The sequence below is a fragment of the Ceratotherium simum genome, chromosome 18 (genome assembly GCF_057802395.1).
Source record: "Ceratotherium simum simum isolate JZ-2026a chromosome 18, ASM5780239v1, whole genome shotgun sequence".
Taxonomy (NCBI): Eukaryota; Metazoa; Chordata; class Mammalia; order Perissodactyla; family Rhinocerotidae; genus Ceratotherium; species Ceratotherium simum.
In genome coordinates this window covers 48652453-48679016 of record NC_141917.1, presented here as the reverse complement: position 1 = coordinate 48679016, position 26564 = coordinate 48652453, and the positions used below count along the sequence as shown (strand labels likewise).

The window sequence follows — 26564 nt, the reverse complement described above, 5'->3', positions numbered from 1 at the left end:
CAGTGTCGCATCATCAACAGAGAGACAACCTGACACTACGTGCCTCCTGATGTCATGCACTGGCAAGTATGCGACATTACCAATGGAGACCTGTTGCCAAAAATGTTACCCTGAATCCAGTTATGAGCAAACAATTAGAACACTGCACGATAATGGGCACTCTACAAGACACCCGTCTTGGATTCTTCAAAAAAGCCAGTGACGTGAAAAAAAGACTTTTCTAGATTTAAAAAATAAACAGTCAAATGCAATATATAAACATCAAATGGATTCTGAATCATAAAACAAATGTGCATCATATAAAAGACATTTGGGGGGCACTTGGGAAAACTGGAACTGTTTATTAGATATTATTGCATTAATATTAATTTTCTTAGGTGTACAATGGTATTAGTGGAAATATAGAGAAATGCCCTTCTTACAGGTATGCTGAAGTATTTGGGGGTAAAGTATTAAAACTTCTGTAGTGTCTATAACTTTCAAGAGAGTCAGCAAAAGTACATACATACTACATACATGCATGTGTGTGTATATACATATGTATATATGGAGAGAGAAAATGTGGCAAAATGAAACAATTTGGTGAATCTAGATGAAGGGTATACTAGTGCTCATTATATTATTCCTTCAATGCTTCTGTAAACTAAAAATTTTTTTTTAAGTTGGGGGAAGAAAATATTTTTGTTTTTCATGACACATCTCATATTCCTTTCATCGGCTCTCCAAGAACTTTTAAATTTCTACTCACTTGGGATTTATAAAGTTTACAGAAGTAGAAGACCACTGCGCTTAGCAGATGAGCCTTACGTTTGAATTCATGGAATTAGGAATTCGTTGTGAGAGGCTACAGAGCTCTAGCATTTTCCAAATCTCACTGATGATTTTGTATGTCAGAGTAATTTCACAGAGCTCTGAGTCTGGAATCAGAGAGCTTCCCAGGTCCAGTGCAGTGCCAAGTTCTTTTAAATAACCCCAGCAAACTATGCTGTTTGAGAGCAGTTTTTAAATGGATATCAAATTAGCACCAGCATTATTCTCTTGTACACATCTCCTTCCCCTGCACTCCTGCTGCTCCTCGAGGCACACTTCCATTAGAACCACTATTTTCTTTATCATGTTGGCAAGTTTGTATTCCCAGTGAACTGTAAAACCTCATGAGGTAAGTACCCTGTACTAACCCCAAAATCTAGCATGGCACTATGGCACAAAACAGGAACTCAACAAATATAAACTGAATAAGGAATGGGGAAAATAAAGATCTAAGGTGAGGATTTTGCCAGGGAAATTGTAAAAGTGAGTGTTCTATCATGTAATGATGTGGCTTCTCTAATATGACTGGTAGGAGAGAGAGGAAGGAGACACCACTTATAATAAAAACTTTAAAATGCTATTGTTGGCTACATGGGCTTTTGTCAGAGGGTTGGGAAAAGTCTCTGGAATATAAAATAAATAGAAAAGGAGTCTGTTTGTGGAATAGAAACGATCATTACCTCGTAGCAGGAGCCACAGTTCAACCAGAGGCCTGGCTGAGTTGTCTGTCTAAAACTTAATATGTTTGCTATAAAGCTGAATTAAACAATTCTGTAAATCTAGAATTACATGTCTTAATTGAGCACTTAAAAACTCAAATGATTTTTTTCTTCTGAGCTATTTACAAAGCCTATTTTAAGCTTTGAGTTTAAAAAATTAACCAAACTCTTTCCCTGAGATAAGTTTTTTACTTGTTTTGCAAGGTAGCTCTTTTAGTAATATTTTCTGAGACACGATAATGAAATCTATCAGGAATTGGAAAGACGAGTATTTTACTATAACCCAAGAACGGGAGCATGTTTGAGAATTTTGACAAGAATAATGGGAATAAGTGCCTCAAAGGAAAATAATTAAGTCAACAAAAAGAAATTCTTCTCAGATCAGTCCTGAGGACTGACTGATAATGATAAAGAAATACCATATTAAAGCTCAGTCTTCTAAAGCAGTGGCAGTTTTTAAACGAAAGGAGAAACTGAAGGGGTAACCAGGATTTGCTACATGCAGCACTGCCGCCCACTAGGACAGAGCCAACACCAGAGGATGAGAGAAAATTTCCCTCTAAAATTCACTGGGCAATTTTTAGGAACTCATTTCTTGTGGGACAGGAAAAATAATCAGACAAATCAGTCAAATGTGAGGTATCTTTGGAAAATTTAATTTGGACCATATTTTCTTTCTTTTGCTGAAAACATCAAATATTTCCATACATTTTGGGTTCCACAGCTTACAAAGGGGCAGTGGGTTTCCCGCAGTTACATACTGTACCCAACTTTCTATAGAAAGATCAGACATTTTCCAACACTGCTTTTTGAATATTTCCTTAAAAATGCTTTAAAGGTTCCTTACAATAAATGGCAAGTAAAACAAAGTAAGGCTTTATTTTCTCCTTTTACCCCTTTTTTGGTACTGCATGTTGGAGGAAGAAGAAAGGAAGACTTGTCACATCAGTGTTGGTACCCTGGGGACTGGGCCCTCCGGGGTGCACCCACAGCGAGGCCCTGATGCACTCCTGCACCCCGAGACCGCTAAGTGCTGAACAGCTGGTCACAGCCACGTCAGAGCACAGGGCCTCTGCGGGCGCCTGGGCCATCTCGGTGCTCGCAGGGCTCCCGGCCTTCGGGAATAACAAAGGAACTAGGACTGAATCATGCCCAGAGGTCTCCCATCTGGTACGGCAGTACCACAGGTTCACTTCTGCAGGCCTTACAATGTGCATTTAAAGACTAAATGTAATTACTGAAAATAAAACGAGAAAAAAAAATCCCTTTACTAATTCCTGTATCAAATTACTAGAATGAAAATAAAAGCATTCGTCTGATAAAACATGTTTTCTATGTCAGATGAAAGCAACTCCCTTGCAAGATAATCTCAGTACTGTATATTTGTCACTATTTATATATTTTTGCCTAGTGCACAATTTTAATTGCATCATCTGAACAGCTTTGTCATTTTTCAAACTTGTAGGTTCATTAGCTTAAAAAAGGGATAAGGCAGCCAAATTTAATTTTGGTTGCAGAAAAACATATTAGGATTAACCTTCATCTTCTCAAGTGTTAAGAGCACATGATTAAAAGATAATCACAGTTTCTTCTCTTAACAGAAAACTAAGCAGCTATTGCCATCAAATCTATCTCTAGTAAACACAGGGCCCCTCATAAAAATAAAATTAAATTCTTTTGAGGAATAGGTTTGTGATTTTAGCTATGCAGGATTTACATGTATTTATTGAATTTTGTAGTAAAAAACGCGTGGTCTTGGCTTCTTTATTTTCATATACAAGGGATTTCTTCGTCTCAGCAGGCTCTCACACACAGATGGCAGGCTGGGTTCCTTGGACTGTCTCAGAAAGGGGAGGCAGTCACGTGGCACGTGCTCTTAGAAGCCCTGCAAGAACTCCTGCAGCTGGGTGACGATTTCCGTGTCTACCGTCTCCATGAGGGACTGGAAGCCTTGCTCTCCCAGCAGCTCTTGCTGAGCCTTGAGCTTCTCGTAGATGAACTGCTGCAGTGACACCGTGTGCACCGGGTCCTTCAGGGCCAGCTGTGGGACAGAGAGGAGCCACACTGTCAAAGAGGCAAAACACGTCCCTCTTACATGTGACTAAATTCTCGTAATCTCTTCCTCAGCAACAAAACTGCTTTCACCTCCCTTCTTATAAGGGATTCTAAAACAGCCTCATTGTGGAAAAGTTTGTCCAAGAAAATTTCAGTCAATTAGTCGAACCTCAGTTCTCTAGGGCTTATGAACATAACTTGTCTGATTAACTGGATTTCTCAACAGGTGAAAGCTCATCCATGTAAAAAGCGTCAAAACCTGGTAGAAAGTATCCTAAAAGGAACAGAACATGCTGAAGAGCATTTATACACAATTGTCCGGGGTTCTCCTTAGGAAGATTAGGTACTCTCCTGTGGCAGCTCGGTGAAGCTCTCAGGACTGACAGACCAACAGCTTGCCCTACGTTGGATGGCTATGCTATTTACATTCAAGTATATGCTTCTGGTTAAAAAAAAAAAAAAAAAAGATAAGTAAAAATGAATAGCTAAAACAAACAAGCATGTACTCTCCCTCTCCCATTGGGATATTTGGAAAACAAAAGAAATACAATTAAAAATAACACATAATTCCACTTCCTGAAGATAATAACATTAACATAACAAGAAAACATTTTGATCTCTTTTGTCCTTTCGGTGCCTGTGGCATGCACATACATACATACAGACACAACTAGTACTGCTTTTTGCATTTATATTATCACAAAAAATTCTACTCTAACTTTAAGAATTCTGAATCTATTTATAATTTTTTTCTGCTATAGGCATGTTGAAGTGAACATGGTATAGTTTAAATACAATTTTAACTATGATTTTGCTGAATAATCTATCACAAACACTGTTCCACGCTACTACATATACCGCCTTTCCTCTGCATTTCAGATTATTTCCTTGGGATATCTCAGAAGAGATATCTATCTCAGAAGAGTGACTAGATTAAAGAGCACAGACAATTTTACAACTCCTGATACACATTATCAAGTTGTTTTTCCTCTGGTTTGTACCAATTTGAAAGATACACGAGTTTAGGCTTGTGACGTTGTTACCAACTGGTATTACCATTATTTAAATTCTTTATAATTTAATAACTGAAAAATAACACACCATTGCTTTAAGCTGTACATTTCTTTCATTATCAATAAAGCTAAACATCTGTAAGGCTATAAAGTGCATCAGTTTTTGTGCCCAATATGGCTGCACAGACAGTCTCCTCTTTCCTTACTGATACTCAGTTTTTTTCTAGGCAGATGAAGTAGCTGAATCATATCTGCTGTTTGGGCAATGTAACTAGATTTTAAACAATGATCACGAATGGGAAATATAACTGAGAGGCAGAGACATAGGTGGCATGAATTTGAAATTAAACCGCTTATGTGACCATTCCAGAGTTACATGATAAATCCACAGTAACTTCAATAGTTATTTCCCTGGAAGACGGACAGGAGCAAGAACACCAGGAAGAACGGAGAACAGAAAGCCCTTTGCTCACAAGCCTGAAGTTATCATTCTACAAAATACATAGAAATGGAAGATGAACATTTAAAAATATTTGCTCTTAAGCAGCATGCAGTAATGTTCAATATTATTTTAATTACTAAGAAATAGACCTCTTACCAAAGAGGATGTGGACATTGTTGAAATATTGTGAATTATCTGTAACGAAAACCATCTGCTACAATATGAGCAAAAAGCACCTGAGCTTGAAATTCATGTTCAAGTCATTCCAACTACTGAAATGAAGCTTAAGAGCGTGGTTTAAATTCTGTTTCAATTCGCTAAAAGAAGCTGTTAACAGTTCACTTATCACATCTCCACACTTTAATTTCTAACAGAATAAAAAGGAAAAGATCATCACACTAAAACCTACCGGATATGGCATAACACGACATCAGTACAGTATTTTTAAAAGTGTATTGACCAGTCATGCAGAGATTAAAAGCATTAATCTCTTTTGGAAGGAGAGTTGTGGAGGAGAGAAGGAAGAAGACATACACAATCTCCAAGTACACACCTTAAAAAAAATCTTAAAAAAAAAACAAAACTGTTTTTAGTTAAAAAAACCACGTTAGCAAATAAATGTCTATTTTGGCTTGTGGTAGACATTCATTAGTCATAGCTATCAATACCTTCTTTTGAAGAAATATATGAAATAGACTGACCAAATGATTCTCTACAGAAGAATCATTGCTGCACATCCACTAAAAATCAGATGCCATTTCTCTGAATGTAATAGTGCCTATAATTACTAGAATTAAGAGACATTGAAGTCACTGACAGCATTTTCAAAGAACTTAATAGTTACTTTTACACAAATAAGGCCCACTTAACAAAATAAACTTAATTATCTGATTTAACGTGAAAAAAATATAGAATGCCTACCATGTTTACCAGGTGGTATGTTCTTGAGAAAATAATTACTTTTCTAACGTAGGAAGTAAATTATAATTAGGAAGATAAATCTGCTCTTGAAAAAAAAATACTGCAAAGGTAGATGTGAAATAGATGTCTACTTCCAAAATAACAGAGTAAAATACTTTTTCTAATTCTTTCAGCTCAGTACAATTAAAAACCTTGGACATTATATATAAAACAAACATAAGAAGAGTTTAAAAGGTGGCAAGAAGAAGGCAGACCAACCAGGGACCCCAGCACCCAAGGAACAACACGATATTGAGTGCCCTGGCTTTCTTCTTGCTGCAAATATCCCAGATTTGGGGCTAGAGAAGCCAGCAACCTGAAAACACCAACGAGCACAGACAAAAAAAGTTCCAACAAAAACCCTGCTCTCTAGCCAAAGGACCAGGAAAAGGACCACACAGCAGGACCGAAAACTTTTAAACAATAATTGGTCTATTTCAGTCAAACACCACAGAACAAACTGTGGCCCCACCTGCACTCAAGATGAGCTGTTACAAGGATTTGACCCACCCATGTCCCAACAGTGTCTGTGGAGACCCCTGGGGAGCCTGGACTCTCCCCTTCCTCACCCAGGAGGTATCAGTGGAGGCCTACTGGGGAACTTGGCCGTTCTATACCCACGGCAGGAACAAAGTGGCATACCCACTTCTCCTTCCAGAGCAGTGTCAGAGGAAGCCAGCTAAAACAGAAGATTTAAATGAGATTCAGAGTCTCATAATATAATACCAAAAATGTCCATGTTCCAATAGAAAATCACTTGTAATACCAACAGGAGGAGTGAGGGGCAGGGGAAGTGGGTTTAATTATAGAAGGGCAACATGAGGGGTCTCTGTGGTGATGGAAATGTTCTGTATCTTGACCCTTATTAATGTTAATATTCTGGTTGTGATGTTCGAGTTTTGGAAGACGTTATCACTGGGCGACATGGACAGCAACAGGTCACAAATCAGAGAGTCAGCAGTCTGGCAAGCTCCATCACCAAGAATACACTGGGAGGCAAGGGATTAACTCCAACAGTGAATGATCAAAACAGTCTGGCACTTGTATGCCCAAATTCAAACAAATTATTCACAGCAGAATCTTACAAAATCAGAAATTATTCTTTTTCCACACATTTCTAACAAATATGATTATCTTTGCTTAGATGAGGTTTACTTAGACGCAGAAATTTAAGGAGATAATCATGCTAGAAGGAAAAACAAAAGCGGCAATATTGAGGCTCAGTTGACAATATGGAAATAATGGCAAGAGACAGACTAAAAAATGGATCCGGGCTAAATGCAATGTGTGGTATTCTGGATTGAATCCTGGAACTAAGAGCATTAGTGGAAAACTGGTGAAATCCAAATCAAGTCTGGAGTTTAGTTAATAGTAACATATCAACGTTAGTTTCTTAGCTTTGATAAATGTACCATGGTAACGTAAAATGTTGACAGAGGAAATGGGCACATGAGAACACTCTGTATATCTTTGCTACTTTTCTATAAACCTAAAACTAGTCCAAAATAAAAAGGTTATCTGTCATACTATTTTAAGTATTGTGGCTTTGTAATGTGTCTTGAAATCAGGAAGCATAATGCCTTCAGCTTTGTTCTTTTTCAAGACCGTTTTGGCTATTCAAGGTCTTTTGTGGTTCCATATAAATTTTAGAATTGTGTTTTCTATTTTTGTAAGAAATGCCATTGGGATTTTGATAGGGACTGCACTAAATGTGTAGATTGCCTTGGGTAGTATGGACATCTTAACAAAGTCTTCCAGTCCATGAACACGGGTATCTTTCTATTTGCGTCTTCTTTAATTTCTTTCATCAATGTTTTGTAGTTTTCAGTGTACAAGTCTTTCACTTCCTTAGTTAAGTTTATGACTGAGTTATTTTATTCTTTTTGATACTATTGTAAATAGGCCTGTTTTCTTAATTTCCTTTTCAGAAAGTTTGTTATTAGTTTACACAAACACAGTTGATTTTTGTATGTTGATGTTTTTTGTTTTTGTTTTTGCTGAGGAAGATATGCCCTGAGCTAACATCTGTGCTAATCTTCCTCCATTTTGTATGTGGGTCGCCACCACAGCATGGCTGACGAGTGTTATAGGTCCACACCTGGGATCCGAATTCGTGAACCTGGACCGCCCAAGCGGAGCATACCAAACTTCACCACCACACCATGGGGCTGGCCCCTATATTTTGATTTTTCATCCTGCAATTTTACTGAATTCGTTTATTAGTTCAAGCAGTTTTTTAAATGAAGTCTCTAGGGTGTTCTATATATAATATCATGTCATCTGCAAACAGAGACTACTTCTATCTTTCTGATTTGGATGCACTTTATTTCTTTTTCTCGCCTAATTGCTCTGACTAGGATTTCCAGTACTATGTTGAATATAAAGAGCAATGGAACAGAATAGAGAGCCCAGAAATAAATCCACACACATACAGTCAACTCATCTTCAACAAGGGAGCCAAGAACAGACAATGGGGAAAGGACAGTCTCTTCAACAGATGGTGCTGGGAAAACTGGATATCCACATGCAAAACAATGAAACCCTGCTTTTACACCATACACAAAAATTAACTCAAAACCACTTAAAGACTTAAACATAAGACCTCAAACTGTAAAATTCCTAGAAGAAAACACAAGGGAAAAACTTCATGACGTTGGCCTTGGCAATGATTTCACGGATATGACACCAAAAGCATAGGCAACAAAAGCAAAAATAGACAAGAGAGACTACATCAAACAAAATTTTTAAAGTTATTTAAAAACACAGAACTAGAAACTGAAAAAGTACATCCCTCTGTGGCCATTTGGTGTGGGAACAAGCTGCTCTAGACACCTCAACCAGCTTACACAACTGTTCAATTACAGAATGTCTAAGCAGCAAGGCTGGCAAGTTCATTTTCGAAATCAGAACAACTGGTATCCCTAGGCTTTGAGTGACACCCAAGGTTGACTTTTCTAAAATTAATGACATCAGTAGAACTAGAACATAGACTTCCAAATTCCTGGTTTTGTTCTGTTTCCATTACTTCCATATGCCTAACCCCCATTCCTGCCTTTCAAGGAAGTATATGATCATATAAGAAATACTTCTGTTAAGATAAAATTAGGAACCTTACAACAGGTTATTACCAGAAGATAATTTCCCAGAATTCCTGACTCCAGGGCAATGCCAGACAAATAAAGTACAAACAGCCTGACTTACTTCAAAGTCCATACACTGGATCTTAACAAGCAAGTAGTTTGGTATTCCTTGGTTTTGAAATCATTACTCTAAGACAGAATGGTTCTGGCTGAACTGTATATCAGGTCCCTCTGTTTGTAATTATAGCCTTCTGACATATGCTTCAACCCATTTTAGCTCCTGTGGTGCTACTTACCAGGATGTATATTTCTTGTTCTTTGAGATTTTTATTCCTTAAAACTAAAAAATATTTCACTGCATTTATCAGCAATTTCACCCAGCAGGAATTTGGCGAAGTTGAATCTTTCTGAATTTTTCTTAGATTATGTGGCATATTGTTGTTCACTTTTTTTTTTTTTCTGAGGAAGATCCACCCTGAGTTAACATCTGTTGCCAATCCTCCTCTTTTTTTCCTTGGGGAACATTAGCCCTGAGCTAACATCCGTGCCAATCTTCCTTCATCTTTTTGCATGTGGGATACCTCCACAGCATGGCCAGCGAGTGGAGCAGGTCCATGCCCAGGACCCAAACCCACAAACCCAGGCTGCCAAAGTGGAGCGCATGGAACTCTAACCACTTGTCCACGGGGCCGGGCCCCCATTGTTCACTTTTTAAGCCTCCACATACCCTATATAATTTTTCAGAAGTTATTTACTATAAAGTTATTTCAGATAGAATTTTGCTAAAGAGAAAAAGTTTCCTACCCTAGAAAAATACAGAAGATCTTTGTAAGAATAATAATATACTTTCCATGAAACCTAGTAGATTACATATAAATACACTAGCTATGCAAAAGATCAAAAATCCTCAAGGAAAATTTGCCTACAACAATGTATTTAACCATGTGGTCTTCAAAATTCCTTAGTTTGATTAAAATATCTTTCGTTTAAAATTCCCATCTTTTTTGACCTCCAATTGTTTCACTGTAGGTAACTGTCAATTTCTAAAATATCTAAAACATTTAAGTTCCTAAAATCTTTGGATATAAACTCTCCCAATTTGGTAGCTTAACAAAGAGTTTGTAGTCCTGCCGATGCCAATCAGAACCCACATCATCAGCAGGGCTCGGCAATGCAAATTTAGTCACTAATTACACCCAATGTGAAACCCAGACTCCAAGGGAGCCACTTGAGGTTTTTATCATCACTGTCACAGCTGTCTTTTGAGGAATTTAGACTACAATTTCTAACTGCTGAGCTGGTAACTGAACAAGCTATTTTACACTGCTATGTCTAGAAAGACTGGGATCCAGACTTCATGAGAGGAAAATGACAGCATAGAGCCAGCCAACTGCCTAGCAGTTAAAGTTCAGCGTGCTCCGCTTTGGTGGCCCGGGTTTGGTTACCAGGCGTGGAACCACACCACTCCTCTGTCAGTAGCCATGCTGTGGTGGTGGCTCACATAGAAGAACCAGAAGAACTAACAACTATACACAACCATGTACTTACTGGGGGTGGGGGGTCAGCGGGAAGGAGGAAGACTGGCAACAGGTGTTAGTTTAGGGCGAACCTTACCCTGCAAAAAAAGGAAAAAAAAAAAAAAAAAAGAATACCCCTCTTACGTCTCCTAGCTTCTGATGTCCTCAGAGACTTTCAACTTGGCAAAAACATCCACTTAATAAAAAAGAAAAATAACGGCACATACACGTGTCTCAGTGACAAAAAGTGAAATTCCAATTTAGCAATTAACTTGTGCTTTGTTTGTTCTTCTTTTTCCAGTTCCTTTAGGTGCATTGTTAGATTGTTTATTTGAGATTTTTCTTGTTTGTTGAGATAGGCAATTAACTTGTAACCTAGGTTTTCTGATATAATTATTTTTCTCTCCATCAGTCCTAGACCATTACTACTTGGTATTTTTGCTCTAGTTTTAGTTGTATTCTAGTTATGCCTTTCATTGTAAGGTGTTTTAAATCTTTGCAAAGTAAGCTTGAGAGAAATGCACAATATAAGCAATGAGTCAAAGTAATTATTTCAAGTCCAGATTGGAGCAATAGAACGTATGCTTATTTCTTCACATTTATTTCAGTATGGAATGTTCTTCATCAGAGCACTTAAACAGGAATCAAAATATTATATCTACATTTACCAAACTCCAACAATAAGCAAGGGATGTGCTAGACACAGGCTAGGCCCTTCACATATATCATTTCATTTCAAACTCACAATAAGGAATCCTAAGGAGGAAATGGAACCCTCCACAACAGAACATCGACTTTCAAGTCTTATTATTTAAGAAACACATTTTGTAAAGCCATATTGGGTGACCAGGCGCATTGTCAATGAGCAATAATACTTTGAAAGGAATCTTTTTTTCTGAGCAGTAGGTCTCAACAGTGGGCTTAAAATATTCAGTAAACCATGTTGTAAACAGATGTGCTGTCATCCAGGCTTTGTTGTTCCATTTACAGAGCACAGATAGATTTAGCACAATGCTTAAGGGCCTTAGGAGTTTTGGAATGGTAAAGGAGCACTGGCTTCAACTTAAAGTCACTAGCTGCATTAGCGCCTAACAAGAGAATCAGCCTATCTTTTGAAGCTTTGAAGCCAGGCACTGACTTCTGCTCTCTCGCTTTGAAAGTCCTAGATGGCATCTTCTTCCAATATAAAAATTGAAAATCTGTTGTTCAGTGTAGTCGCCTTCATTAATTATCTTAGCTGGCTCTTCTGGATAATTTGCTATAGCTTCTACATCAGCACTTGCTGCTTCACCTTGCACTTTTATGTTATGGAGACGGCTTCTTTCCTTAAACCTCATAAACCAACCTCTGCTACCTTCAAACTTTTCTTCTGTAGCTTCCTCACCTCTCTCAGCCTTCACAGAATTGAAGGGAGTTAGGCCCTTGCTCTGGATTAGGCTTTGGCTTAAGGGACTGTTGTGGCTGGTTTGATCTTCTATCCAGACCACTAAAACTTTCTCCAAACCAGCAATAAGGCTGTTTTGCTTATCATTCGTGTGTTCACTGGAGTAGCACTTTTGATTTCCTTTAAGAACTTTTCCTCTGCATTCACAACTCAGCTGTTTAGGGCAAGCGGCCTAGCTTTCAGTCTATCTCGGCTTTCAACACGTGTTACTCACTAAGCTTAATCATTTCTAGGTTTTGATTTAAAGTGACAGACATGAGACGCTTCCTTTCACTTAAACACTTAGAGGCCACTGTAGGGTTATTAACTGGCCTTATTTCAATATTGTTGTGTCCCATGGGATAGGAGGCCTGAGAAAAGGGAGAGAGATTGAGCAATGGCTCGTCAGAGGAGCAGTGAGAACACACATAACATAATCAATTAAGTTCACCATCTTATATGGGCATGGTTTGTGGTACCCCCAAATAATACAAGAGTAACATGAAAGGTCACTGATCACAGATCACCATAACCAATACAATAATAATGAAAAAGTTTGAAATATTGTGAGAATTACCAAAATGTGACACACAGGCAGGAAGTGAGCAAACGCTGTTGAAAATATGGTGCTAACAGACTTATTCAACACCAAGTTGCCACATACCTTCAATTTGTAAAAAATGCAATTTTCTGTTAAGTGCAATCAAGTGAAGTGCAATAAAACCAGGTATGCTTGTAAATAAAACATATGGCATTTTAAAAAAACTCCTTAAACTAGTAATTCGAAGCCCTATAAACTTAATTTCCATTTACCACCAACAACTTCCAGAAACTCTTCAGGGCTTCCTTTCTCTTTTAGTCTCATTGAGGCACTTTTGAGTTTCTTTAACTTTACTGTATGCAAACTAGGTATGTTAGTCTTTCTTCTTTTCATTGTCTGACTCCTCTACCATCCAAAAGTTGAATGCCCTTTTGATTTTGGTTTCTGACTCCAGAATTCCAAAGGATTCCCCAAATCACAGAGTAAATAAAACCGAAATCTGTAAGGGACCTTTATTTTGCCTGCTTTTCCTAACTGGTTATTGCTGGCATGTAACAGCAACATACATTTGTATATAAATCATTTAATTGGTCACTTTATTAAACTCTCTTCATAATTGACCTGTTGATTTTCTTGGACTTTTCTGGCTTAAACGATCATTTCAATGACTAATGACTTTTTCCTTTTCTTTGCCAAGACTTAAACCTGCGCTCACTCGCTTGCACTCTTGCTGTTTCTTCTCATCACATTGGCTCGAAACTCAGATGTGACACACTATTACCAAATCTTACTTTTCTTCCTAGGTACACAGATAGACCACATTCCCTGGCAGTGGAATGTGAGCAGAAAAGATGTGTCATTGCCCAGTCTGACTCTTCAACCACTCCTACGCATTCTTTTTCCCGTCTTCCAACTAGACAGAAGCCAAGATGGCAGCATCTCAATACATCTGGATCATCCCTGAATGACTGTGTGAATTACACACCCACTCCTAACCATCTCCTTTTTGTCCTTTCCCTGAGTAAGAAATAAACTATTAACATTAAGCTGAGATTCCAGGGGTCTGTTAGAGAAGATGGCATTCTCTGGCATTCAGTTCATTCACTATCTAGTGGTATGTTTGTGCTTAGTTTCAAATAGCTATTTTTTTAATCATCTTAAAGGCATATTATTCTACTCCTATTTCAATAAGAAATTTTACCAGGAATAAATGCTGAATTTAATTTGCTAATAGTAATTTATATTTTTTGCATCTACTTTTATAAATAAAAAAATTTACTATTTTCTTTTTTATTCTTTTTCTGACAATCCCCACAGTTTTCTAGCTTCTAGAATAGTTGAGCTAGCATAGCATTATCTGTTCCTTAAAATTTGATAGCATGATCAGGGAAATGCAAGTCAAACTACAATGAGATATCACCTCACGCCCGTCAGAATGCCTATAATTAACAAGACAGGAAACAACATGTGTTGGAGAGGATGTGGAGAGAAGGGAACTCTCATACACTGCTGGTGGGAGTGCAAACTGGTGCAGCCACTATGGAAAACAGGATGGAGAGTCCTCAAAAAATCAAGGATAGAACTACCATATGATCCAGCTATTCCACTGCTGGGTATTTATCCAAAGAACTTGAAAACACCAATGTGTAAAGGTACATGCACCCCTGTGTTCATTGCAGTGTTATTCACAACAGCCAAGACTTGGAAGCAACCTAAGTGCCCATCAAGGGACGAATGGATATAGAAGATGTGGTATATATACACAGTGGGATACTACTCAGCCATAAGAAACGATGAAATCCAGGCATTTGTGACAACATGGATGGACACTGAGGGTATAATGCAAAGTGAAATAAGTCAGAGGGAGAAGGTCAAATACCGTATGATTTCCTTCATTAAGTAGTAGATAATAACAACAATAAACAAACACATAGAGACAGAGATTGGATTGGTGGTTACCAGAGGGGAAGTGGGGAGGGAGGAGGGTGAAAGGGATAATTCGGTACATGTGTGTGGTGATGGGTTGTAATTAGTATTTGGGTGGTGAACATGATGTAATCTATGCAGAAATAGAAGTATAATGATGTACACCTGAAATTTTTACAATGTTATAAACCATTGTTATTGCAATAAACAAAAAATTAAAAAAAAATTGATAGTATGAAAGGAGGGAATGAAGGAAGGAATTAAGGAAAAAAAGGAAGAAAGAAGTAATAAAGGAGAGAGGGAAGACAAGGTGCTGCCGAAAGGATGTCATTAGTAAAATACATTAAACTAATATTTTTTTAAAAATTTATAGTACATTCTAGTAAACTGCTTGTAAAATGAGCAAATAAGAAACATTACTGAGGGAGGTTTTTTTTTTTTTTGGAGAAGTGGGGAGGCAATTTAAAACATTTCTTCCATGGTTATAAATCTATTTCTACCTGGACCTAAGTTAGTTTTTATTTTTTTTATTTTTTGGTAATGCACATTAAAAAATTATCCATTCTGACAAGATTTCCCATTGATTAGCCAAAATTTACATGCATAATCCCTGAAGTTATATTCTGTGTGTCCTCATCCCTAATATTGAACATTTATATTCATTCCCCACCCCTTGATAGTAGCCGACCACAGTAGGGGCTTATGGAGGTCAGGTAAGCAATGGTGTTTTAGCTCAGGTCCATCTCACAGTGGGCCCAGTGGGTTGCCCATCCTGTGGGTATTTCCCAGTTCCAGAATGCATAATTGGAATATACATACTTAGTATCTTGCAGAATCACCACATGGCATTCTAGGTTTCCTAAGGTTGACTTTTTTTTCTTTTACTCACATCTTGAAATGAGTTCTGAGTTCATTGATTTTCATTCTTTCTTGATAATAAAATCACTTAAGGCTATGAATAATTTAGTTGTACTCATATGTTTTTATGTGTAATAATCTCAATGTAGTATGTCACCTAATACAAAATTACAAACTTCCTCTTTAAAATACTGTTTTAAAAACTTTACATGGGCCGGCCCCGTGGCTTAGTGGTTAAGTGCGAGCGCTCCGCTACTGGCGGCCCGGGTTCAGATCCCGGGCGCACACCGACACACCGCTTCTCTGGCCATGCTGAGGCTGCGTCCCACATACAGCAACTAGAAGGATGTGCAGCTATGACATACAACTATCTACTGGGGCTTTGGGGGAAAAAAAAAGGAGGATTGGCAATAGATGTTAGCTCAGAGCCGGTCTTCCTCAGCAAAAAGAGGAAGATTAGCATGGATGTTAGCTCAGGGCTGATCTTCCTCACACACAAAAATAAATAAATTAAATAAATTTAAAAAAATTATTAAAAAAAAAAAAACTTTACATGACCAATATTTTTCTCAACCTTGTTTAATTTCTGGTTTTACTTCATTGTAGTTAGAGAATATGACCTATACTATTTCTACTCTGAGAAATTAGAGGTTTTCTTTGTAAACCCAGAAAATGCTCAGTTTTTAAATGTTTTGTGAACATTTAAAAAATGTATATTCTATTTACAGTGTATAATTTTCATTTATAGCTACTAAAATAAGTTTATTGACTATATTACTCTGATTTGTCACCACACACCCACTAGGAGATCATCTTAGGTTCAACTAAACATATAGGATCGCAAGACTACCATAGGCTATCCTATCCTTACATCAGCTTACTCAGAAGGCCATGGGGATGATGTGATACCATAAAATGGAAATGTGTAGGAAAATAGGATAAATTTTACACCAATAAAAATGTTATGATCATAGGTGCATTTTAAAAATCCTATAAAAATATGCTGCCTTTTGAAATGACCATTTATATGTTTTATATAAGCATTTCTACTATAAACCAATTTTAGCAGTAAATTAAGAACAATCTCCATTCAATTTCCAGCAATGGAGTTATCTCTTTACATGAAAAAAAATCAGTTTTAATAAATAACCAAATTAATACATAAAAGAAAGATGTCTTCCTTCCATTCATCTCATCATCATCAAAGTAAAACGACTATATAACAAAGTATAATAGGATATTTACAGGTGTGCTATCAATGTTAGTAAATTAGAAAACAACCGCCTGCTAGATATCTAAACATGCTACTACTCAGCAATGCCTTTGATTCTACTACTTCCTTCTCAGAAATATTATTAATATTCATGTTTGTCCATTCTATGAGAGAATATATTATAAACCTAATATGTGCCATAAGACACTGATCCAATTATATGCAGTTTCCAGGTGATACAGAGAATGGAAAGAGAATAAAGAGAAACAGCGAGGAAAAGTCAGATCAGATTTCTCTTTGCACTCTAAATGTCATCTTTGGATATGCTACCTGAGCTTTCTGAATATCATTTATTTCTGCCATCATCTTATTAAAGGGACTGATGAACCTGAACATCACCCCTGTGAGCCATCTATAGGAAACACATGCTCCCTTACAGCTCCTTACTGCTCCAATTGCCTCTGTGGGCCCAAGAAGTGAGACCACGGAGCAAAGCTTATGAGAATCTCAAGTTTCTTGATAAAATGCTCTATATATGGTCAAGCTATCAGGTGAAGGATTTAAAAGTGTAACTGCTATAAATAGGAAATGCCGAAAGTGAACCAAAAAAGGCAAGAAAGTTTAATAATGAGTCAGTCAGTGCCCTCAATCTATTTCAAAAACTGAGATTATCATTTCATCAACTTGTAAACCATCAATAATTTATAAAAATGACAGAATATGATGGAAATGAATGGGGGAACAAAAACTTTCCATCTTGACCAACTGCTGATATAGCAAAATTGTTAAAGAAATTGGAATATTTTAAGACCTGAGTTACTCTATTTCTGGGAAAGGAAATACTGTTCTATGGCTGTTTAACCTAAATTTGCTGGAGTACTTGAAATGATCTCATGTATGATTTAAACTATACTGTGTATTTATTTTAGTAGGCAGGCTTGGCACAAAACAAAGGAACAACTCCACAGCAGGGCCTCCACTACTTAATTATCTGTGGAAGTCACATGGAAAACTCTCAAAAAATAACAGCATTGTGATTAACAAAGACATAACACTATGACAAGTATTTAGAAAACAATACAATTCAAGCATTGCAAAATATCTGTCCCACTCTTACCTTTCATCGTTGGAGTTTACTTAAGTCTTAGAGAACTAAGCCTATCAACATTTAGTTCACACAAAAATAGAGTAATCACAATGAGAATATCTACACTACCCTTGGGATTTAAGACGATAAATGAGCTTGTACCGATCCCTGAGAATTACGCTTGTTTTTTGTTCAAGGAATAAATTCACAATGAAACAAGAATAAGCAGTTTTAGAACCAGTTACAAAGTAATCAGTCAACACCTGTTACCAAAGCTCAGATCTTTCCTGAACAAAGGTCACCCAAATCTCCAGTAGACAGCTCATGTTAACTGTTGACTTAACGGATTTAAGAAATTTGCTACCACTAGCATCTAATTCAATGAAAAGTCATTGAGAATCCATTTTGTACTATTTTAAGCACAGGGATTCAAAGATAAAATAAATCATGGTCTTTATTTGCAAAATGCGTTAAAATGGTGGGTAGGGGGTTAAGGTAACATGAAAATTAGTTGTGCAATAAAATTTTTTATACTAAATGGTAAAAACACTCACAGGATGCATTACGATTTTTTGAAAAGAACACAATTTTGTTTACAAAAGACAAAACCACTTGTTAACATGCATCTATAGCTGCTTAAATTAAAAAAAAAATCGATGGGGATTTCTGGTGCAGTGAGCCCCCATGTGGCAGCCTATCAGGGATGACAAAAGCTAAGGACTAATGGAGCGACTTCATGGTTAATAACTCTAGAGTTTGCGGACATGTACAAAGGAAACAACGAAGAGAGCCTATAGTGTAACAATCAGTCACATTATGTTCATTTTCTTAAAGAAAAAAATGAACATCTATAAAATTCATATGTAAAATATGCTAAGGAATTATGAGTCAAGACCTACATAGACAACTTTAGTTTGAAGGGAAAAAGAAGAGTTATTACTGAACAAAATCTCCTACCCATGAAATGTGGATATAACTATGAAAATGAGGACATAATATTTCTGGAATTTAGGGTTTACAAAATTCAGTTTCAAACGGTATCTGAAGATTCATGGTCTATTGTCATTTATGCAGTCATAGCAGATGAATAAGCAAATTCATGGTAGAATATGGTTGTACAACAATCTTTTCTATACCACAAATCTGACTATGTCACTTCTTTGACAACTTTTTGATGGTTCCCTATTCCTATTAAATAAAATTCAAATTCCTAGCTTTCTATGGCTGCTGTAACTATCACAAATTTATTATCTTACAGTTCTATAGAAGTCGAAAGCAGTCTCACTGGGCTAAAAGCCAGGTATGTCCACAGGGCTGCCTTCCTTTCTGAAGGCTCTAGAGGAGAATCTGTTTTCTTCCTTTTCCGGCTTCTATAGGCCCTCTTCCTCCATCTTCAAAGCAACAGCAGGTTGAGTCCTTCTGACACTGCATCATTCTGACCCTCTCTTCTGCTTCTCTCTTCCACTTTTAAGGACTCTTGTGATTACATTTGGCCTACTTGGACAATCTCCAGAAGGATCAGCTGATTAGCAACCTTAATTCCACTTTGGCATGTAACAAAACATAGTCACAGGAAACATAACATATTCATAGGGTCCAGGGATTAGGACATGGACATCTCTGGGAGATGAAAGGGATTATTCTGCCTACCACACTTACCATATGGCATACTAGGCCCTCTACAACCCGGCTGCTATTGTGTCACACAGTCGGCACTTAAATGTTTCTTCATTGACACTCCTGCAGCTACCCACTGTTCAGAGAAATATAACTACTTGTCCTGAGTATTGTAGGATGTCTAGCAGCATCCTTGGCTCCTACCCACTAAACGCCAGTAGCACTTCTCAGCCTTGTAACACTAAAAAATGCTCTCAGACAATGCTGTAGGTCTCCTGAGAGGCAAAATAACACTCAGCTGACAACCGCTATTAAACAAGGATCTACTGTTAGTACGTAAAAGTAAACATAACTCTAATTAATTCACATGATGACATAAAGCCATTTTGACTAGGGTTAAGAAACTCATCAGTTTCTTCAACGCAGTTTCTTCCAGCTCAGTAAGAAAGTGGTGGGGAATTAATTAATTCTGGTTTAAGTTGAAAGAAAGTTATAAATAATATCTGGATAGTTTCTGTAACAAAAACTTTCCATTTAAAAAAATTTTTTTATTGAAGTAACATTAGTTTATAATCTAAATTTCAGGTGTACGTCATATTTCAACTTCTTTATAGACTTACATTGTGTTTACCACCAAAAGTTTAGTTGCCATCCATCAGGGTACAAACGTGCCCCTTTACCCCTTTTGCCCTCCCTCCCTGCTCCCCTCTTCCCCTCTGGTAACCACTAATCTATTCTTTCTGTCTATGTGCTTGTTTGCTTGTTGCTGTTTTTAATCTTCCACAGATGAATGAATTCATATGGTATTTGGCTTTATCCATACGACTTATTTCGCTTAGCATAACAGGTCCATCCTCAAGGTCCTCAAGGTCCATCACAGGACCTCAAGGTCCACCCATGTTGTTGCAAATGGCAAGATTTCATCTTTTTTTATGGCCAAGTAGTATTCCATCGTGTATATATACCACATCTTCTCTATCCATTCATCCACTGAGAGGCACTTAAGTTGTTTCCAAGTCTTGGCTATTGTAAATAATGCTGCAATGAACATAAGGGTGCATGAACCTTTTCGAATTAGTGTTTTTGTGTTCTTTGGATAAATATCCAGAAGTGGAATAGCTGGATCATGTGGTAGTTCTATTTCTAATTTTTTGAGGAATCTCCATACTGTTTTCCATAGTGGCTACACCAGTTTACATTCCCATCAGCAGTGTGTGAGGTTCCCTTTTCTCCATATCCTCTCAAACACTTGTTATTTCTAGTCTGTTTATTTTTTATTTATTTATTTATTTTGTGAGGGAGATCAACCCTGAGCTAACATCTGTCACCAATCCTCCTCTTTTTGCTGAGGAAGACTGGCCCTGGGCTAATATCTGTGCCCATCTTCCTCCACTTTATATGGGACACCGCCACAGCATGGCTTGACAAGCGGTGCGTCGATGTGTGCCCAGGATCCAAACCTGCAAACCCCGGGCCACCAAAGTGGAGCATGAGCACTTAACCACTATGCCACCGGGCCAGTGGTGTAATGTCTATTTTTAATAATAGACATTATGACAGGCATGAGGTGATATATCATTGTGGTTTTGATTTGCATTTCTCTAATAATTAGTGAAGTTGAACATCTTTTCTCATGTGCCTGTTGGCATCTGTATATCTTCTTTGGAAAAATATCTATTCATATTCTCTGCCCATTTTTTAATCACATTTTTTTCTTGTTGACTTGTATGAGTTCTTTATATATTTTGGATATTAACCCCTTATCAGATATATGATTTGCAAATACCTTTCCCCAATTGGTAGGCTTTTTGTTTTGCTGATGGTTTCTTTTGCCATGCAAAAGCTTTTTAGTTTGATATAGTCACATCCATTTATTTTTTCTTTTGTTTCCTCTGCCTTAGGAGACATGGTATTAAAAAAGATACTGCTAAGACCTATGTCAAAGAGCATATTGCCTGTCTTCTTCTAGGACTTTTATGGTTTCTGGTCTTATATTCAAGTCTTTAATCCATTTTGAGTTAATTTTTGTGTATAGTGTAAGATAGTGCTCTATTTTCACTCTTTTGCATGTGGCTGTCCAGTTTTCCCAGTGCCATTTATTGAAGAGACTTTGCTTTCTCCATTGTAGGTTTTTGGCTCCTTTGTCAAAAATTACCTGTCCATACAGAGAAAGCTGTATAGTGGTTACCAGGGGCAAGGTGAGCACAAGGGGTGAGGGGAGACATGTATATGATGATTGACAAATAATAATCTACAACCAAAATTTCACAATGTTATAAACTATTAAGACATCAATTAAAAAAAAATCAATAGTGTAAAGGAAACCTGTAAAAAAAAAAATTTTTGCTGTCCATAAAGCCCATGTGGGTTTATATCTGAGCTCTCAATTCTGTTCCATTGATCTGTGTGTCTGTTTTTCTGCCAGTACCACACTGTTTTGATTATTTCAGTTTTGCAGTATACTTGGAAATGAGGGAGTGTGATGCCTCCAGCTTTGTTCTTTCTTCTCAGGATTCCTTTGGCTATTTGGAGTCTTTTCTTATTCCGTACAATTTTAGGGTTCTTTGCTCTATTTCTGTGAAAAACGTCATTGAGACTCACAGGGATTGCAACGAATCTGCACATTGCTTTAGGCAGTACGGACATTTTAACAATGTTAATTTTTCCAATTGATGAGCACGAAGTATCTTACCATTTTGCATCTTCTTTGATTTCTTTCAACAATGTTTCATAGTTTTCAGTGAATATGTCTTTCACCTCCTTAAATTTATTCCTAAGTATTTTATTCTTTTCATTGCAATTATAAACAAGATTATACTCTTGATTTGTCTTTCTGCTATTACATTGTTAGTGTATATAAACACAACTGATTTTTGTATGTTGATTTTGTACCGTGCAACTTTACTGCATTCGTTTATTATTTCTAATAGATTTTTGGGGGATTCTTTAGGGTTTTCTATCTATAAAATCACATCATCTGCAAATAGTGACAGTTTTACTTCTTCCTTTCCAATGTGGATACCCTTTCTTTCTTTTTTCTTCCCTAATTGCTCTGGCTAGGACTTTCAATACTATGTTGAATAAGAGTGGCGAAAGTGGGCATCCTTGTCTTGTTCCTGTTCTTAGAGGGACAGCTTTCAGTATTTCACCATTGAGTATGATTTTAGCTGTGGGTTTGTCATATATGGGCTTTATGATGTTGAGGTACTTTCCCTTTATACCCATTTTATTCAGAGTTTTTATCATAAATGGATGCTGAACCTTGTGGAATTCTTTCTCTGCATCTATTGAAATGATCATGTGATTTTTATTCATTTTGTTAATGTCATGTATCATACTGATTGATTTGCAGATTTTGAACCATCCTTGCATCCCTGGAATAAATCTCACTTGATCATGGTGAATGATTGTTTTAATGTAGTGTTATATTCAATTCGCTAAAATTTTGTTGGGTATTTTTGCATCTATGTTCATCAGAGATATTGGTCTGTAATCTTTTTTTGTGTTGTCCTTTCCTGGTACTGGGGTAATGCAGGCTTCATAAAATGAGTCAGGAAGTGTCCCCTCCTCTTTAATTTTTTGGAAGAGTTAGAGAAGAATAGTTATTAAATCTTCTTTGAAAGTTTGGTAGAATTCACCTGGGAAGCTGTCTGGTCCTGGACTTTCATCTTCTGGGAGGTTTTTGATCACTGTTTCAATCTTCTTACTAGTGACCGGTCTATTCAGATTCTCTGTTTCTTCTTGGTTCAGTTTTAGAAAGCTGTATGATTGTAAAAATTTATTTATTTCTTCTAGGTTATCCAGTTTGTTGGCATATAGCTTTTCATAGTATTTCTTATAATCCCTTGTATTTCTGTGGTATCCATTGTAATTTCTACTCTTTCATTTCTGATTTTATTTATGTGAGTCTTCCCTCTTTTTTTCTTAGTGAGTCTATCCAACAGTTTGTCAATTTTGTTTATCTTTTCAAAGAACCAGCTCTTTGTTTCACTGATTTTTTCTATTGACTTTTTAGCCTCTACTTCATTCATGTCTGCTCTGATTTTTATTATATCCTTCCTTCTACTGATTTTGGCATTTGTATATTCTTTTTCTAGTTCCTATAGGTGTAATGTTAGATTGTTTGAGATTTTTCTTGTCTCTTGAGGTGGGTCTGTATTACTATAAACTTCCCTCTTAGTACTGCTTTTCCTGTATCCCACAGATTTTAGTACACTGTATTTTCATTTTTGTTTGTCAACAGGTATTTTTTAATTGATTTTTTGATTTATTCACTGACCCAGTAATTGTTCAGAAGCATTAAGTTTAATCTCCACATATTTGTGACTTTTCCAGTTTTCTTCTTCTCGTTGATTTCTAGTTTCATACTGTTGTGTTTGGAAAGGATGCTTGATATTATTTCAATCTTCCTAAATTTATTGAGACTTGTTTTAAGGCCTAATATCTGATCTATACTGGAGAATGTTCCCTGTGCTTTCGAAAAGAATGCACATCCTGCAGTTTTTGGATGGAATGTTCTGTATATATCTATTAAGTCCATCTGGTCTAATGTGTCATTTAAGGCCAATATTTCCTTATTGATCTGTCTGGATGATCTATCCATTGATGGAAGTGGGGTGTTAAAGCACCCTACTATTATTGTGTTACAGTCAATTTCTCCTTTTATGTCTATTTTATATATTTAGGTGTGCCTATATTGGATGTATAGATATTTACAACTGTTATATCCTCTTGTTGGATTGTTTCTTTTATTATCACGTAATGTCCTTTGTCTCTTATTACAGTTTTTGTTTTAAAGTCTATTTTGTCTGATATACGTAATGCTACCTTAGCTTCCTTTCTGATTCCATTTGCATGGAATAAGTTTCTCCATCCCTTCACTTTCAGTTTGTGTCTTTAGGTCCAAAGCACATCTCTTGTATGCAGCATATATACGGGTCTTGTATTTTATTTAATCCATTCAGGCACCCTGTGTCTTTTGACTGGGGCATTTAATCAATTTACATTTAAAGTAACTATTCATAAGTATCTACTTATTGCCATTTTGTTACTTTTTTTCTGGATGCTTTCGTAGTTCTTTTCTGTTCCTTTCTTCTTTTCTTACTCTCTTCCCTTGTTATTTGATGACTTTCTTTAGTGTTAAGTTTGGGTTCCTTTCTCTTTACTTTTTACGTATTATTATAGGTTTTTGGTTTGTGATTACCATGAGGTTCATAAATAATAACCTATGTAAATAGCAATCTATATTAAGTTGATAGTCTCTTAAGTTCAACCTCATACTAAAAGCCCTATACTTTTACTCTCCCCCTGCATTTTATGTCTTTGACATCATATTTTACCTCTTTTAATTCTGTGTATCCCTTAACCTCTTATCATAGATATTGACAATTTCAGTACTTTTGTCTTTTGACCTTCATACTGGTTTTATAGGTGGTTGTTTGCCTTTACCAGTTGATATTTTTTCTTTGATAATTTTCTTATTCCTAATTGTGGCATTTTCTTTTTCACTTAAAGAAGTCTATTTTACATTTCTTGTAAGGCCAGTTTAGTGGTGATGAACTCCCTTAGTTTTTTCTTGTCTGGAAAACTCTTTATTTCTCCTTCCATTCTGAATGATAACCTTGCTAGGTAGAGTTCTTGGTTGTAGGTTTTTCCCTTTCAGCACTTTTAATATATCATCCCACTCCCTTCTAGCCTGTAAAGTTTCTGCTGAAAAGTCAGCTGACAGCCTTATGGAGGTTCCTTTATGTGTAACTTGTTGCTTTTCTCTTGCTACTTTTAGGATTCACTCTTTAATTCTCAACATTTGAATTATAACATGTCTTGGTGTGGGCCTCTTTGGGTTCATCTTGTTTGGTACTCTCTGTGCCTCCTATACCTGGATGTCTGTTTCCTTCCCCAGGTTAGGGAAGTTTTCAGCTATTATTTCTTCAAATAAGTTTTCTCTGTCTCTTTGTCTCTCTCTTCTTCTGAGATACATATAATGCAGGTGTTAGTACACTTGATGTTGTCCCAGATGTTCCCTAAATTATCCTCATTCTTTTTAATTCTTTTTTCTGCTCAGCTTGAGTGATTTCCTCTACTCTGTTGTCCAGATTGCTAATCCATTCTGGGAATTTTTCAGTTCTATTATTGTGTTCTTCAGTTCTGATTAGTCCTTTTTTATATTTTCTAATTCTTTGTTGAAGTTCTCATTGTGTTCATCTATTCTTCTCTCCAGTTCAGTTAGCATCCTTATGATCATTAATTTGTACTCTTTATCAGGTAGATTGTTTTATTTCTATTTCATTTACTCCTTTTTCTGAGGATTTGTCCTGTTCTTTAATTTGGGACATATTCCTTTGTCTCCTCATTTTGCCTACTCCTCTGTGCTTATTTCTATGTATTAGGTAGATCAGCTACATCTCCCAATCTTGGAAATGTGACCTTACACTGGAGATGTCTTATGGAGCCCAGGAGTATTCTCTGCTCTCATCACCCATGCCAAATGCTCCAGGGGCGTCCCCTGTGTGGGCTGCATGTGCCCTTCCGTTGTGGAAGGACTCCTATTGCTGTGGGCATGTGGGTAGGGTGGGCTGGCTCCCAGGCCATCTGGTAGTGAGGCCCAGCCACATGCAGCTGCTACAGGCACCTTATTGGGTGCGGCAAGCCCCCAGTGTGGCTGGCTGCGAGGTCTGGTAGTGCACAAGTACTGCAGGTCTCTAGTGAGTGAGTCAGGCCCCCAGTGTGGCTGGCTGCTAGGCCCAGGGGCACACAACTGCTTCAAGCTCCCCGTGTGGCTGGCTGCATGCTTGGTGGCCTCAGGTGTGCTGGTAGGTGGGGCAGACTTCTGGTGAGGCTGGCTGCCTGGTGCATGACTTTTGCTAGCTAGCTCTTAGGCAGGGCAGGCCTCCTCAGCAGAGAGCTGACTGTGTGGCCAGGGGCATGCAACCATTTCAGGCACATTGGTAAGTGAAGCAGATCCCCTACGTGGCTCTTTGCAAGGCCCAGTGGCAAGTCAGCTGAGGGCTTTCTGTCGGGTGGGGCCAGTCCCTGGGACGGGCTGCCTGCACTGCCTGGCTGTGTTGATTGCCTCAGGTGCTCCAGTGGGAGGGGCAGGCCCCTGTGATAACAGGCTGGAGGGAGGATTCTAAATGGCGCCTGCTGGTATCTGTCAGCACAGCTGAACTAGGTCACAATAATAGCTGCCACCAGTGTCTCAGTCCTTTGGAGGGTCAGCCCAGCTGCCTGCTGCCTCCTGCCTCTCTGGGATATGCTCTGAGTTTGATACGTGAGTCTCTTTCACCAATGGACGTGCTTTTCT

The 26564-nt window shown here is 37.4% G+C and overlaps 1 protein-coding gene across 3 annotated transcripts in view; it reads right to left on the bottom strand.

Annotated features, from left to right (window-relative positions):
- Positions 1-2164: 2164 nt before the first annotated feature.
- IPO11 (importin 11) overlaps positions 2165-26564 on the bottom strand; it is a 220664-nt gene continuing 196264 nt past the window's right edge. For all 3 annotated transcript variants that reach the window (XM_087443318.1, XM_087443317.1, XM_087443319.1), the window contains one exon: positions 2165-3570. In XM_087443318.1, coding sequence (XP_087299444.1) covers positions 3406-3570 — 165 coding nt within the window. In that variant the 3' untranslated portion in view covers positions 2165-3405. The remainder of the gene's footprint in view (positions 3571-26564) is intronic.